Source organism: Polyodon spathula, chromosome 18, assembly GCF_017654505.1.
Source record: "Polyodon spathula isolate WHYD16114869_AA chromosome 18, ASM1765450v1, whole genome shotgun sequence".
NCBI classification, from domain to species: Eukaryota; Metazoa; Chordata; class Actinopteri; order Acipenseriformes; family Polyodontidae; genus Polyodon; species Polyodon spathula.
The window spans coordinates 30,183,097-30,200,075 of record NC_054551.1 but is presented as its reverse complement, the minus strand read 5'-3'; the positions used below and the strand labels follow the sequence as shown (position 1 = coordinate 30,200,075).

General features: G+C 39.8%; 2 protein-coding genes across 2 annotated transcripts; both read left to right on the top strand.

Annotated features, from left to right (window-relative positions):
• Nucleotides 1-941: 941 nt before the first annotated feature.
• Nucleotides 942-7,085, top strand: LOC121330763 (ATP-dependent DNA helicase PIF1-like). The gene is made up of 13 exons (XM_041277499.1): nucleotides 942-1,027; nucleotides 1,928-2,501; nucleotides 2,638-2,767; nucleotides 2,922-3,047; nucleotides 3,271-3,424; nucleotides 3,746-3,860; nucleotides 4,208-4,314; nucleotides 4,742-4,881; nucleotides 5,053-5,159; nucleotides 5,476-5,563; nucleotides 5,902-6,047; nucleotides 6,660-6,851; nucleotides 6,957-7,085. Exons 2-13 carry the CDS (start codon nucleotides 1,935-1,937, stop codon nucleotides 7,008-7,010), a joined length of 1,926 nt encoding a protein of 641 aa, XP_041133433.1. The 5' UTR covers nucleotides 942-1,027; nucleotides 1,928-1,934; the 3' UTR covers nucleotides 7,011-7,085.
• A 1,850-nt stretch (nucleotides 7,086-8,935) lies between these two features.
• LOC121330611 (cytochrome b-c1 complex subunit 6, mitochondrial-like) lies at nucleotides 8,936-11,126 on the top strand. The gene is made up of 4 exons (XM_041277248.1): nucleotides 8,936-9,104; nucleotides 9,805-9,840; nucleotides 10,297-10,458; nucleotides 10,920-11,126. The coding sequence occupies exons 1-4, from the start codon at nucleotides 9,063-9,065 to the stop codon at nucleotides 10,950-10,952; spliced, it is 273 nt and encodes a 90-aa protein (XP_041133182.1). The 5' UTR covers nucleotides 8,936-9,062; the 3' UTR covers nucleotides 10,953-11,126.
• Nucleotides 11,127-16,979: the final 5,853 nt, after the last annotated feature.

Genomic DNA, 16,979 nt, shown 5'->3' with positions numbered 1-16,979 from the left:
AAACTAAAGAAAATAGTTAATAAAGGAAGGAAGTGAAAATGTTACCGTTCCACGCTGAAAAAAAAAAAAAAAAGCTTTCTTTGTGAACTATAAACCAATGTTATCTTTCGCCAGTCAAATCGTGGAGTGACTTTAAATAATGTTTTGAGTCAACGCGAAATTATTTTTTTTTCGTCTGTTGCCTCTTGCATCCCAGATATAATAGTTTTAGTTACACTGTTTACCGTCAGCAGTTTAAGCATGATTTAAATAGTTATATGAGCTGATAATATCTCTTCAGCCAAAGAACAGGCACAGCAATCTAAGAGGACCGTTACCATTAATGTAAAATGTATGTAGCGTGAGTTTTGTACCTCAGCAGGGTCAGCTGTTGCAGGGAAAACAACGTTTATTTCTCAGACTGACCATTTAAAAATGTGACAGTAGAACATACAGAAATACCTGAGACTGTAATTAGGAAGTGTACTGCAGCTTACTGGATTGCAGTAAACAAAAGCAGTTTAAGACTGCACATAATTACTGGTGCAGCTGGCAGTCCCTGCTCTAAACACGGGTGCTTGGGATGAAAAGGTTGACCACTGCTCTAGGTAGAGCCTCAGTCCCACTGGATCCAAGATGATTTTTTTTTTTTTTGTGTGTTTTGTGTTCTTAAAAAAAAAAAAGCACAGACCACCAATTATAATTCTGAAACGAATAACAAAGAACGTATGACTGGTTAAAAGGCTCCTGCATTAAACGTACGGGGCGTTTATATGTGGTTACTGATTGATACCCCTTCTGCCTGATTGAACATTGAAACTACATATCTTCACCCCCCCCCAATCTCTCTACGCTTTAGTCCCGCCCCATATGACGGCAGAAAACGTCATCCAAGTTCTGATTGGTACTCTGTTTAAATACCCCCCTCTTGATTGGCCAATGTGTGTGTTCACTGTCATATTTGAAAATTGCAGCTCGTTTACTACACAGCTGCTCAATCTGACTGCGGCTGATTTTAAAGCTAAATAAACCGATCGTCAAATCTACGGTATGTAACATTTATGATTTTTTTTTTTTTTTTTTTTTTAAGAAATAACTAATGAATTGATTCCGTGCGTGCATTTATTTTTGAACCGATCAAATAATTAGACTTTTTTTGTATCGTTTATTTTTCAGCTGCGGTAAGCGATGGTCTTGACCCCTTAATTACCTACACGTGTTGCATGCTTATTTTCAATTGAACAACATTACTAAGTTGTTTGCAGTTAAGGAGCAAATGTACCGTGTTTCTAGTCGAGTCACAAAAAACTGTAGTTACTTATCTTACAACTGATATCCGAATTCTTTAAAAATCTAAACACGAATTGAAACTTTGGATGTGATGTATCTAAATAACCTTTATCAAAGAGACCCAGTCCTACTTGCCTTCAGCTCTGAGAAACACGTTTCAATTCAAGTTTTATAATTCACTACAGTGTCATAGTATTCTAGAACTCATAGCTGTGGTAATTAAGTGATCAAGACTTACTGTTAATGTTCCATAAGTGTTTTCTCAGTATGATAAAACATTGACCCGGCACCCTTAATTAAACAGTAACGCTCAAGCGTTTCTGAATTTTACTGTCAGCAGACAAACATGGTGGATGTGCCTTCATTCATTAGTGTGCTTTATAGTCCTGAAAGCACACAGAAGTATGAAGTGTTCTTTATGACAGAAACATCTTCATCAACTAAAATTCTTGTGAAATTGCATCTTTGAATCTGTATCTATCTATCCCCATTTTACTTCTTGCACATCTTTGGCTGTCCTCTCTCCTGAGAGAAATAGATCATGAATCACAAGCAGACTGGACGCAGGGCAGTTTGATTCATTCATTATTATTATGGGGGGGGGTGGGGTGGGGGTGGATAAACTGGCACAGGTGAGAATTTCTCCTTGTCCATTTAGGCTAGACATGCTGCCCGGAACAGAGGCCGCTGAGATCCAGTGTTGTGCCACAGTCGAGCAGCTGAACTCTGCTGGCCAGACTACCAAGCGACAGGCCATCCGCCGCGCTCTCGTGACTCTTGGCCGCAATGAGCTTCGAGAGATGATCCTGCGTGTGCATGATGGCAAAGTGCACCAGAGCTTCCTTCTGCGGGAATTCCAGCTCTTCACCCGGTTTGCTCGGGATGGCAAGAGCACCATTAAGCTGGTCCCTGACAACATCCAGGTCCTGATCTCGGACTGCCCCCCAGACCGGCTCAACATCTTCCTCAAGACCCTGTCCATCAAGCACCAGGCCTTTAAGCAGGAAGGGAAGCCCCTGGGGGACCGGGCCAGGATGCTTGCCGGCCTCCCTCGCAGCTTTGAAACAATCAGCCCCTTGCAGCTGAAGGATGTTCAGAAAGCGAATGAGCTGCGAGGGAAGGTGAACGCAGACTCCCCAACTAAACACAAAGGGATGAAGGAGAGAGCTGGCAACCGAGCAGGAAGCCTTCAGGTGAAGAGGCAAAGGACAGACTCTGACTCACACTGCCCTGTGAGTATGCAAGCACTGCTGGGATTTCCATAAGAAAGGGGGAAAGAGAAAATAAAACGTAATGCTTCAACATACCCTCCTTTCACATATTAAAATGTACAATTGCTTTGAGCTAAAATTACTCCTGCTGTTTTAGGTGAAGTCGCTCCATCCTGCCAAGAAGCCAGCACTGGCGTTGCCGGTGGGCAGGAAGTTGTCGACGGAGCAGTCTCTTGTTCTCAGTGCAGTTCTCAGTGGGAAAAACGTCTTTTTCACAGGCAGCGCTGGTAAAGCTATGTTTTTGTTTTTACACTAGTGTTGTAGACTGAAGCACAAAGCAAAGTTTCTCCCAGCCAGTGACCAGTAATTAACTTTTAGTTTTTGACTTAATATTGTTTTGCCAACTAAATCTAAGGAAAGGTTTCCTTTTATATTCCTCAGGTACTGGGAAGTCTTTTCTGTTGAAGAGGATTGTGGGATCCCTGCCCCCCAAAAGCACCTATGCCACAGCCAGCACTGGAGTGGCTGCCTGCCACATTGGAGGCACCACACTCCATGCCTTTGCAGGCAAGTTGAACATCAATTCAAATCTGTGTTTTACAGATGTTGCACTAGTCAAGGAATCAAATGTTTGCTGATTTTGCTCGGGCAACAGTAAAATCAAGCTTTTGCTTTTGGCAAGTATGATTTTATGCTAAACCACATGAAGTTGTGTACTTGTCTTAATTAAATAAAGAATTGCTTATGTAGCAAGATGCTTGGCTGAAAGCAATTGCCCTCCCCTGTCTAGGTATCGGCTCAGGCTCGGCCCCCTTGGAGCAGTGTCTGGAGCTGGCTCTGCGCCCAGGAGTCCTGCAGCACTGGACCAGCTGTCGCCACCTCATCATTGACGAGGTCTCCATGGTGGAGGGGGAATTCTTTGACAAGCTGGAGGCCATTGCCAGGTAGGGATAGTACTGTTGCAATTGTATTTAACTGTTTTCTGGGAAAAACACAGGATGTATTGCAACTGGTATCTTCAAAATGCTTCATCACAACTGACATTGGGATTAGCCCCGAATAGAACTGATTTTGTGCAATGGATGGACATGGTATAGTAGCAAACTCCTTAACTATTCGTGGAACAGGACAAGAATCCTCTTGACCATGAAGACATGTACTTCTATTACATCTCAGTGGGCTTCCATAGAAAGACACTTGTAGCCTACCTTTGTTTAATTTACAGTTCTAGAGTAAGGCTTTATGAATTTCTCTATGTGCAACAGGTCGATCAGGAGGTCCAGTGAGCCGTTTGGAGGGATTCAGCTGATTGTATGTGGAGATTTCCTGCAGCTTCCTCCAGTCACTAAGGGCAAGGAGAAGATCAAGTTTTGCTTTCAGGTGAGGGATGGGGAGGAAATGTAGCTTGCCATAGCATAAACTCTTGATAGATGGTAGCCCAGGAACACCTGTGATGTAGAGCAGAGTGCAATGAAGTACTGTAATATATGTTTAAACAGTTATGGCTTCTTGCTTCAATAATTCTCATTTCTTGCATCTCGCTCCCTTGTACAAAACAAACACATTTTGCTTGCCAGTTCCTTACTTGCTGTAGAGTCATGGCTAGAGAAGCTCTAGGCTTTCTCGCAGCTATGCTGTAGTCTGATTCCAAAGTTGGCTACTACAAATAGGAACTCTGCCAGTTTCGGTAAAGCGCTTTACCTTTATTTGTCCTTCCCCTGTTTCAGTCGAGGAGCTGGAGGAAGTGTATCCATGTGAACATGGAGCTAACTGAGGTCCGGAGACAGACAGACAAGACGTTCATCTCTCTCCTGCAAGCAGTACGGCTGGGCAGGTGTGGCTGGTAGTTTGTGATGTGGGGAGGAAGGGAGCTACTGTTGGGATCTGATTATAAACAGGCTTGTTTATTTACTTCGACATATGAACATAGTTATTGCAGGGTATTCATTTCTGCTACACAGGGAGGTATATTCTGTTTGATTTTCAAAGCCTTTTACTAAGCTATGAGTTCACACTCCTAAAACTGAAGAGGATCAAGCCTATAGAAAATCAGTTTGTTCCATTGGATCAGTCATCAATGTCAGATTATTAGCAACCCCCAGACCTATCAGAGTTTGTTTATGATTGCCCATCACTGTCACCTTGGACTTTCCACTGGTATGATGTTGACCTGTACATGCAACAGCTTTACCAGTTTCATAGAATAGCCCTCCCAGTCCCTGCATTTATAGCATAAGTCATCCACCCCCTCCGCCCACCAGGGTCACTGAAGAGGATACAGCACAGCTGATGAGAACCACCTACCACAAAATTGAAAAGGATGGTATCCTAGCAACCAGGCTGTGCACACATAAGGACGACGTGGAACTGACCAATGAGAAAAAGCTCCAGCAGTTGCCAGGTAGGACAACTCTTGCTGTACTTCCTAGCTTAAGTGTTGTTTTCACAACTAGATAATTCCCAAGCGCATGGGTATTGACTGACCTGAGTGTTAGTTGGGGTGTCTGGGATGTATGTTTTATAAAAATAATACAAGAACTGACCTTATGAACGGTTCTGCTCAAACTGTCAGGTGAAAGCCGCATATTTGAGGCCCTGGACAGTGACCCACAGCTGGTGAAGATGATTGATGCCCAGAGTCCAGTGGGGCGGGTGTTGCAGCTGAAGGTGGGAGCTCAGGTGAGTCTTCGTTGGGGATGGGGGTGGCAGTGATTTTAATTTATTTAAAAGACAGGATGTGTTTTTTTTTTTTTTTTTTTTTTTGTTTGTTTTTTTCTTTTAAGGAAAGATTCAAGGCTACTGTGGGGTATTGCAATTCAACACTATAGTTAAGCATTCTTCAACCTTTAACTGGAATGTCTACACTTGAATGTTAATAGAAAGTCATTGTAATGTATTATATTAAACTGCTGATGTATATACATGTTATATGGTGATCAGATCCCAGAGGGTGGCAGTCCCAGGTTGTCGGAATGAAATGCTTTTTCTAACGCAGGTGATGCTAACAAAGAATCTGGAAGTGCAGAAGGGCCTGGTGAACGGGGCACGAGGCGTGGTGGTTGGGTTTGAGACTGGGAACAAAGGTAGTATGTGTGGTTATTTTTTCTTTAAGGATTCAGTAAATACCAAAGGAGAGCAAGACTTATGTACCACAGATAGGAGCAGGGTAAACAAATTAAAAGGTACTTGGTGCTTGAAAGATGAGGCCAACATCCACCCAGGTCTCAACAGTTGGGTATGGCTTATTAATTCTGGCTGTAGTAAAACCAATTTTGCCTTGCAAATCTGTGACTGCATCTTGCAAGATGCTGTAATTTGTTTTTTGACTGGGGGAGAGGATAGTATAGATGTAGTACCCAACACCTTATTGGGTGCAGTAAATGTAAAGTGGGCCTATCCATCTGACCTGTGCTCTCTCTAGGTTTCCCTCTGGTGCGGTTCCTCTGTGGGGTCACAGAGGTCATGAAGATGCAACGCTGGATGTTCAAAGCTGGCAATGGAATCTACCTGAGTCGGCAGCAGCTGCCCCTCAAACTAGCCTGGGCCATCTCTATCCACAAGAGCCAGGTAAGGATGGGGGTGAATAAGGGAATACTGAGTACTGGGATAGTGCTATATCCTAGAGACTGTGCTCCCCTAACTTCAAAAACTCTTTTATATCCCTAATAATAATTGGATGCTGATTTAAAGATTTTAACCAAAATAACACCTGCCCTCCATTCCATAGTGTCGAGATAGGAATGCAATGAATCTCTCCTAGAGAGCACTTCATGCAAAACATGGCTCTGTGTGTGGGCAATGCAAAGGAGCAGAGTAATGGTACTAGATTTAATGGAACATCAGAGGAACACATTGCCTTTCCTGTAAGCTGGAGACAGTTCTTGGGTTGGTTTACAAATTTTGCTTTTTGTCAGTTTTGCTGACTTAAAAAAATTATTTTCTCTGGGTCTGTAATTGAGGTTGGCAGCTGATTTTCAGCATTGCATAAGCGTCTGCTTTCGAATCTGTGTCTTCCCTGCTCTTCACTGCAGACTACCACTCGCTAAACTAACTTGCTTAAAGCAAACTGTGGTGGGGGCTTGGGCCAGGGTGCAGCTGTGGGACGGATGGCCCAGGTCTGTAGTGGGATTGTACCACGTCACTTCAAAAGGCCTGACTGTGCTTTATCTCTGGTGATAGGGCATGTCCCTGGACTGTGTGGAGATCTCGCTGTCCCGTGTGTTTGAGAGCGGCCAGGCGTATGTAGCTCTCTCTCGAGCACGCAGTTTGCAGGGGCTCCGGGTCATGGACTTCGACCCCAAGGTTGTGAGAGCCAACCCTGAGGTGCTGCAGTTCTACAGCAAGCTGAGGAAGGAGCGCCTCCTCCTGCAGGTGAGCCACTTTCATCATGCATAGCAGTGCAGGGTGTGATGCTGCCAGTAGGAGGCACAATAGAGCCAAAATCATACCTAACAACTCTGCCCCCTCTCATTTCAGGCCTCGATGGAAATGTACGTGGGGAGAGGGAACAAGGAAAATGAGCCTCTTTAGAGATAACTGGACTGCCTACCTTCCAAAAACTTTTTAAACAAGGAATGATGTCTTTACACTATGTATAAATGTACAGAAAAGAACTTTTTTTTTTTTTTTTTTTTTAAATAAATGTATATTTTTTTTAAACTTTGTTTTCACTCATTTGTTTTGTAAAAACTAATATCAGCTTAAAATAGTGTTTTTTTTTTTTTTTTTTTTTTTTTCCTTGTTACATGACAGTGTAAGACTACACAGCAGACACATATTATACATGATTACCTTTTTTTTCCCCCTAATATATTGACATTATTAAAGAATTTAAGGGAGGGGACCTACCCTCTAGTTGACACTTTAATAAGCCTGCACTCCCTCTCATATATAATATAACATATAATATAATTTGGAGTTCAGAGAAAAAGAATCGTCCACAGTAACCAGCTCTACTCACTGGTTACTGTGGTGGAAACTTGGCTTTACATTGCATAGCTTGGGATTAAAGCTGCTTCATGGGCTTTTGCTTTACAACTTATAACTGAGATATTCTGCCGTCTTGTGAGAAGTACCAGTACAGTACAAGTCTATTAATGTCAATTTGCTCTGCCAGTCGCACCATTTTTGTAAATTGCATTAAAAGGGGGGGGGGGGCGGGACACACCTCTATATGGGATTCTACATTTCCACTGCAGCTGTAACCTTAGCACTCCCGTACAGTCCTGCTTTGTTTATCATTGCTACTACATAATGTATTTACGTTACTTGATAAGCCACATGGAGTAATTTAGTCAAAGAGCAAGTGACCCGAAGGGCCAGAAATGGAGATAGCAGCAAATAATGTGATAACGTGAAGAATGAACTGCAAGTTTACAGAGGAATTAATTGGTCATTACAAAAAAAAAAACATGTACATGCTTTTATCTGTAATTCATCTCAACCCAGAGAGAATGGCAATGTTTTTTTTTAGGGTTACTACAGGCACCACCATTGAGTGTGTTATAGTAATGGATAAGATACAATTTCTTGTTCAATATTTATATTGATCCCTAGTAATTTCAGATGCATTTATTTAGCATATATTTATGTAGTGGAAGATACAGATCAGGTATGAAGTCACGTGAAATATTGAAGCCCATGATGAATACACATAAGTTATTTGAAAATGATACACCTACCACCAGCAACACAAAATAATTCTGTACGAGACCTAACTTCCTCTTTACAGAAGAATTCACAGGGCTACTGACATTCTAAATGCCATTTTCATGAACTCAATCACTCCAAAATGAGACGCTTTTCAAGTGTCAGTATAGTAAGTGAGAAATCTTCATTATCATTCCAGGGATGTTTGCTAAAACTACAGACTATATCTCAGAAGTGGTGCCTCAGTACACTTTGACTGATTTCCACAGTCACTTTCAACTCACTACTGGACAAGCCGAGGAAGGCAGGGTATTGTAAATATGTACTATAATTACAACACATATGCAGGTAATTATTTTATAATTATTTTAATTATTTTGAGTTCTCCCTCTTGCCTTAAGTTTCCCCAAGATCTGCCTTTGCTGTGTCTCTTTTACACACCTAAAGACACATTTTGTTTATTTAATGAAAGTCATGCATAAACTGATCTGGATAATTCTTGATCACCACATGTTTTTTGTTGACCAAGGAGAAGGGAGGGCTTTAACGATACAGTATAATTGAGAATATAAGCGCATTCAGGTATATCTTTGCGCCATACAAATCAATACAATAGGCGTGCTACTACTTGTAGCTATTACTATTTTGTTAATGCTAATGACACGGGGAAAAAAATAACATGCCCTGTGGTTTCATAAGGTAAAACCCGTATTACATATTTAAAAACACTTGGGGCGGTATAATCATCACAAGCATTGTTACCGCAAGGGACGAAAGAAGACACGGACGGGATGTGGAAGCGCTGTAAATTCTTCCCCGGTGCAATATCCGGCTTGTGACCTGAAGGTCCTCGAAAGTAGAGATCGGTGAAGGGACAGAATCTGCGGGCGAGTCATTTAAACTCGTCATAGTCAGATATTCAGCATTTGAATCATGAGGAGGGAGAACATGCTTACAAACAGAGAGCCTGAGGAGGTATTGAATTTAAATATATTACAGAAAACGTGGTGACCGAATCAATAACATGAAATAACAATGGCACAAGACCTGATTAATGATATCATTAAAAATCAATAGTTTGAAGTAAACTATGTTAAGCGTTCTGAATTTAGACCGCTGTTGTCTAGTAGTATATTACTGTTTAGCGGATATGCAATATCATAAATATAGGAAATGTATTCGGAGACCTTAACCTTCTTTAATGTATGCCTACAGGTCGTGTATGTCAATCTGTTAAGCGTTGTTGGCTAAAAAAGTAATTCTGGTTCCGGTACTCGCAGTTATGCATCATAGTCCTTATCATACAGCAAGAACATTTAATGAAAATAGTTTGCTTTTAAATGGTTTGTTTCATCCATATCAGATTAAAGCAAGCCCAAAATGTTGTGATCCATGAGGTCTGTAGAAGTTTAAGTTTATCGGAACCATGACGTAATTATGAGCTTTTTAATCTGTTTAAGAATGGAAATACTGTACTGCAAAACATGTTTTTAATACACGTCTAAAGATCAAGTTGACACGTGCTGAGAAGCTTACAGAACAATCACGGTAAAGATTGATCATCTTCTTGCCAGGAGCATGGCACAGTGGAGCAAAATATGTAATAGTGTTACACTAATGTATTTGCTTTGCCATTTTTAATTTGAGCTTCTGTAAAATGTGTTCTTCTATCCAGGCTGAGGAGGAAGAGGAGGAGGAGGAGGATATGGTGGTGAGTATTTAAACCTTAAACATTTTAGACGGTAATCTTTGGTTGGTTGGTAGGACAGGATAGCAGAATAAGAGACTTGATTTAGCTGTGCAAAGACTTCTGAGAAATTATAGCAAGAAGAAAATCTTCAGGTCCCGACCAAATCCTTTGCCGCACATTGTGTGCAACTATTCTGCGCAACTATTCTGCAGATCTGGGCATTTTTTCTAAGTAGAAGGGAAGTTTAAGTTTCATGCCTAATGACAGGGGGTTCCTTATAATAACATTGAAATGTCAACTACATTTCAATACATTCTCATATTTCCTATTGTCATCTCGCAATGTGGCATGAACTGGAAGGAGCTGCCACCCTACTTTGATGTTATGTTGCTAGCTTTGTAGACAGCCAGGGGCTGGTGTACTGGGAGCCTCTGTGTTGGTGCTGTATCTATCCCCTGTGTGTTTTGTTCCCCACAGGACCCCTTAGTGACAGTCCGGAGTAAATGTGAGCTAACGGAGCATTGTGTGCATTTACGGGAGAAGCTTGAAACGTGTGAGGCACGAGTGAGCTCCCGGTCAAACACTGCAGAGGAATGTACAGAGGAGCTGTTTGACTTCCTCCACGCCAGGGACCACTGTGTAAGTTCAGCAGAGAGGCCAAGGAGTAGTGGGCCTGTGGGAGCGTTGGGATGTTGGCTTTTCCTTTATAGCGCTATCATGTGGCAGTGTCCTTTGGAGGTGAATGTTCATGTGATCGTGGCAGATGTAATTGTTAGGCAAGGAAAGGGTGCAGATTTAGAACACTTGATACTACTTTTGTTTCTCTGTTACAATACGTTTAAATGATTGACTTGTTATTTTTTCTATTATCCATCATTTTGATATCTTTTATAGATTTTGTTGTTGTATTTTTTGTGTGTGTTTTATATTTATATATATATATATATATATATATATATATATATATATATATATATATATATCTATATATATATATATATAGGATGTACACATCCCACATATTAATGCGATTTCATATAGTATATACATTTTCTTGATGAATGTCGTTTTCCAGATTGTGTTCTCTTTGTTTCCTTTAGGTGGCACACAAGGCCTTCAACATGATTAAGTGAAGAGAGCAGACATCTTGCCTCATTCCCATTGTTGGGAGCCCCGGGGCTTTGAATTCTGTATTTAAAATATTCATTGTGGTGCAGGAGAGTTCTTCTCCAGATTTGTTTGTCCTCAGTAAATAAATAAATAAATAAATAAATAATAATGCCTGTATGAATTTAAAAAATAAATGAATAAAAAAGAGAGAAGTTGTCATTTGTGTGTATTTACAGGTATTCTTGTTGAAACATAGTAATATTCCAATATACTATGTTCATTTTATTCAATAGATTGAGCTACTGAGGGTTACATCTGGAGTATTGATTGGAACACATTTGCCCAGCATTACACATTTTATTTCATTTCAATTTCACAAAGAAATAGAAGTGGGTTATTTGCTTTAAGCAGCAGTGGATCAAAATATTGATGTAGTTCAAATCATTAAAAGATAATTTTGTTTCCGAAGGGAGACATCACTAGCTTCAGTCCTGCCAGGGGAGGGAAGAAAAGAGGAACGCTATTCATTTCTTTTATATTCCTCTTTTGCTTTTCATTTGATTTATGGATTCATGGGCAGCTATACTGTATTATACAGTCATCACTCACATATCCAACCCTATGAAACTTTGACTTCAGTGGTGGTTAAACGCTTATTATTTCATTTTGGCATGTTTCAACCCTTGTCCGTTTTTCAGGGAACACAAAAAAGATAGCTGAAAGGACTTTTAAAATAAGTAGGCTTCCATTTAGATGTACTGTATTGGTTTTGTTGTTACGGTACTATACTTTCAACAGAAGAACGATATGATTCTGAAAATATCACTTGACAAAAGCGATGACAAGTAAACTAATACAGTACATAACTTTTAAATCTGGTACATATTGTAGCAGTGTAAAATTCCCCATAAATGACCCAACAGCAAAATTAAATAAAAATGTTACCCATACACCGAACTGCGTAGAACATAAAAGGTAATGCAATTTAGCAAAAGATTTAAAAAAAAAACAGTTTCCAGAATTAAAACAGTATCCAAAGTCAGTATTCAAAATTGCAGAATATTGTGCTCGATAAGGCCCTAATGTCACAGTTCACTTGCAAATGCACAAAAACAACTAAAGATCACAGATTAAAAAAATACAAAAATACATCACAGTATCTGAAACTGTTTAATGATTAACTATTTTACATTACAATTGCTTGTCTCGTTTGTTTTGGCTGCATTTTTGTCAGGTGAAACTGCACAGTAAAGACAGATAGATTAATTTGGCATGCGAGAGAAAAAAAAACACAAAAACTGGGTTGTGACAGATAAACAAGTGCATTGTAACATGGAAGAGGTGGGCTTTGTATCTTGAATGCATTTATTTGTCTGATCTGTGTAAATGCTACAGTGCTGTGGTTTAAGGCTGGATGGCTCTGGGTTTCTCGGCTACTATCTGCTGGACACATCGGTTTTGCCAGTCTTGGCTCTGGATGTCCAGCCAGGTCACACAGTTCTGCTGTACAGCACCGGGTGTGAAGACCGTGGCCCTCATCCAGACCCAGGCCTGTTGTAAATGTTTTTAAGGAACTGTCTTCCCTTACTCCTTATATTTAGTTTAAAAGCCTTCAAATGCTGTAGGCTCACAAGACGAGCGTGCGGTGTATCTTCCCTTCTCTTACTGTTTCAATGTGGGTATAAAAGGGTGGCTTGCAGTGAACGATGACTCTGTCTAGCACTGGTCGACTTTGAAGGATCCTGCAGAACTACATTCCCAGGGGGCACTGCCCAGAGGACAGGGTTCACATCACTTCCTTTGATGGCAGGAGGTGGGGCAAGCTGGAGATTAACATGTTTGAGTGAGTAATGATTAAGGCTACAATGATAACATTGTTTTAAGCCATAGTTCCAAAACAAAGGCTTCCAAGGGAAAAAAAACCTCCCCCTTTCGAAGTGTTTTTGTTTATCTTTGATTCTAATGGAATTATTTTTCTTGGCAACATATTTAACATTTCTTTTTTAAACAGCAAACCACGCTCTTGTCTTTTACTCGTAAGAGGTTCAATTTCTTCTTAAAACTAATATGTCTATTTCAGAGATATGGCACAGAGATGTTAGTTTCTGAGCTGGCATCAGTGTAGATGTTTCTGCTGAGCCAATAAATTACTTCATACAGCACAAATATACAGCTAGCTTATGTAATTTCCTTAACAAAATTTGGTCTTATTTCCCTAGCATGATGCATAGTGTGAGACAAAGCACATTAATAGTTAACATCTGTGTTTCTTCTTCACTTCACCATGGTCAGCAGAAACCCAGATAACAAGAAGTTACATTTAAGAGTTTTATTCAATTCTCACAGGCAGCAAAGCGCTATGCCCACGCATCACAAGGTCGAACGACAAGGCTGGTGATGGCAAACTGCTGATATGCACCAGCTATGTACAGCTTCATTTTAAGACTTTATTACCCCTGCTTTGATTCAGATCTTACATTAAAGACAGGAAAATCACACAATGTTGACAGACAGTTTTAATGATTTCTCACTTCTTTCACCATTTAAATGGGAAGCATAAGTAACAGGTTGCATAATGAAAAGGATCAAAGGCTGATGAAACAATAAGAGCTTCTGCCATTTAACTGGAACAATGTGGACCCTGCCCCACACAAGCTGCGTGTTTATCAGAAAAGGTCAGGTGTTCCAATAGTGTGTTATTATGCGTTCCGTGACACTTACCTAAAGTTATAGCGTGTCACTTTTAACTGGTTTGAATATTTTTGTATATAGGCTCAAAACAGCTTTCTAAGTAGAAGGTCAAGGTCCGTCCAAGGTCACAGCTGCACTCTGACTTATGAAAAGCCAGCTACTCCCTTCAAGACCAGGGCAATACATGGGCAAGAGTTTCAAAATCCTTACACACTTGATAGTTCATTTAGTTGTTCTATATTGACCAAAACAGTATGCTCACCATTATATTATGATTTACAATTCAAGGTTTAACTGTTGGCCAACTTCCCAATGCCATTGCCAAATAGAAGAAAAGTGTTAATAGTCTTAAGAAAACCTTTTTTGGTCATGGAAAGTATGGAGCACAAAGAACTACAGTAAAAAATTCGGACTCAAAAGAGGTTTTATCAGTTGTGTAAAATAGTTGATTTTATTATTATTATTGCTATGAAAAACTTGTCAGGGGTATGCCCAGGAAATATTCATTTGACATAAATTGGATCCTTTATTGTCAGATCATAGGGTAAGGATCAAAACTGGACCAAAACAATAATCTCTCCATTGTGTTTTGACCTTCCAAACGGGGTGACTTGTGTTACTACTGCTGAACGTAGGGCATTGTGGGTAACTGCTTTGCTTGTCAATCCGCCCTGTTTGTCATTTCAAGGTTTAACCGTTTGCCGTGTCATTGCCAAATAGAACAAAAGTGTTTATCAACCTTTATCTTGGCAGCAATCCCATTTTCACCTGAGAGCACTGCGAGGAAATATGATAAGATGTTAAGGTGCCAAAATGTCGGTTTTGGTGTTGATACTCAAACTGTCATGCAGAACATCGACGCTGTTTAACCACAATTGTGTTAAATGTGTACCATTTTTGATAAAGTTAAATAAACTGGTAAAACTGCCTTTCCATAGGTGCTGGTGGGCGTCCCAGCTCAGCTCCTACAAGTGAGGAAGTGGTTCCTTAGGTTCTCACTTGGGGAGGCGGGAAGAAGTCCATCATCTATAGAGATGAGTTAACGTACAGGATCAGCTCTATCAGCTCAGCTAATCTGTTTGATTCATAAGCAGGGGTCCTAGTTTTCCTTTTTTATTCTCCGACAAGTAAGTAAAAGTGAGTAAAATGAAAGGGCTAAAAATGAGTTTTCCCTGCCAATACGATTAGGTAACAGTTAACACAGGACGTATTTATTGTTGTTCTAATGTTGTATTTTAGTTTATAACGTTAAGTATTCTTGAACTGTAACCTTGTATTACAGTGTAACATGTGTAAGTCGCTTTGGATAAAACGTTATATCTAATGCATTATACATTTTAATATAATTTACACGACTCGTGTTTATTCTAGACATAGCAGTACGAGACACAGAGCCACAATATTAAATTAATTCTCACATGACTCTTCTTTAACCAAGACAAAACTCAACGGGTTGCTCAAGTAATATCATTGTGATAAGTTGCGTATTAAAGAACACGTCAAAGACTTTTTTTTTTTTTAATGAAAACTACGGCGGCCCAAAAGTGCAAGTCAGTGTCATTTTAAAGAGTGCAGGCAAATCTACAAGATGCTGGTCGATCACAGAGAAGGTATGACGGAAATAAAAATGAGCGTCTTAAAAGGGCGGCGCAAATAAAAAGCACGACGGAAATAAAAATACAAAATTACAACGTATGACAGAAGACGCTGCCCATTTTTTGCGGCAACAACGTGCGACACTGACGCTGTTTTTTGCTTTGTGAAATTGAAGCATTATAGGTCCATAAAGATGCAAAAGGCTGTAGCGGGGAAGGGGAGGGGGCAGTGCTGCAATTCAGAAACAGGTTATTGATTCCTGCGCTTTGCTTTGACGATCGCTATAGTAAGCCAGTGTACAGCATGTCACATTTTTTACGTTAGTTTTCTAAACAGTATATACTCGTTGGCTGGGTTATACTTGTTTATGATAAGCAGGTTTCCTTGACAAACTCTTTAAAGATCGTGTACAATAAACTCAACATATTGAAGCTTGAAGCTTGAATAGTGCTCTGTGCACATCCTTAAAACGGGTTTATTTTATTTGCAGGACCATAACACCTCCAAACAACGTATATCGTTATTAAAGGAGGCAACATCAGCTTCTTTAATGGAATATTTTACCAGAAAACACTCGTCCCGCTACAGAATAAAGTTGTTCAAAAGGAAAAAAAGGCGATAAATTAAGATACATGTATATAACACGATATAATACATGACCTGTGAAACGATTACAAAAATTAAACGAAATGTGTAGTTAATTGAAAAATTGAAAAACTATACCTGCATTTCAAGTTTTAGATTGTGATGTGTTTCGTGTGTAAACTAGTGAATAATACAATGTTCATTTAAATACTGGGATAGCAGCGCTACTGCTTTAGATATTTAATAAATCCTAACAGTTTATATTCACACTAGATAGTTCCACCCATGACTCCATGATATCGTATTCATCCATTATATTATATTAAAGAATATTTATTTATTGCAACATTTTTGCTATATTTATTTTCAGATATATTTTGATCCACCTGTTACAGTGAGGTTTATTGGAAGCCCCTTAAATGGGCCTGTGCGTTAATCCGCCCCTGCCTGTGCCACGCACGAAGACCTCTATATCGAAGCTATTTCTATAGAGGTGCACAGTAGGATAAAATATACATATATATGTACAATTTTGCATGAGAAACCTAACACACGAGCCGAGCTACTTTGAAAACATTCGCCAAATAAAAAAAAAATAAAACAAAAATAAATAGTTGCTCTTCCAAACCGTGTGTGGATTAGAAGTGAAGTAAAGTCTGGTGTACTCTGTCTCATTAACGAATCAGCAACAACAGGCATTGTAATTGCAGCATGGGTTGTTTTTGAAATATATTCAATGTGGGCAACTGCCCACCAGATGGCGCCTGAAACTAAGCAGAATAATATCCACTAGTGGCTGTCAAGGGGCGTACAGCCGTGAAATAGTGAGTTTATTGAATGTTTGCAATGGAAAATTTCTGACACATTCACGTTTTCAGGGTGGGAAGAAATATATGGACCAAATGGTCACTTTTCTGCTGGCCTCGTTACACAAATCTCAGGCTTGTTCTGAGACATTCTCAAGGGTCAAATACCTTTTAAACATGCCAGATATCACAGACGGTAATAAATAATGATTAGGAACACGCAGTACAATATCATGGTATAACACAGTTAAAAATCATAATGTATATAGTATTTAAGCATCAGTCTGTTTTGGTGTATTGCACACTGTACTTGTAAAACACAAGGTAGATACTTAGCTTAGCGTTTCAACCTGATTTCTTTTCACAGCACCC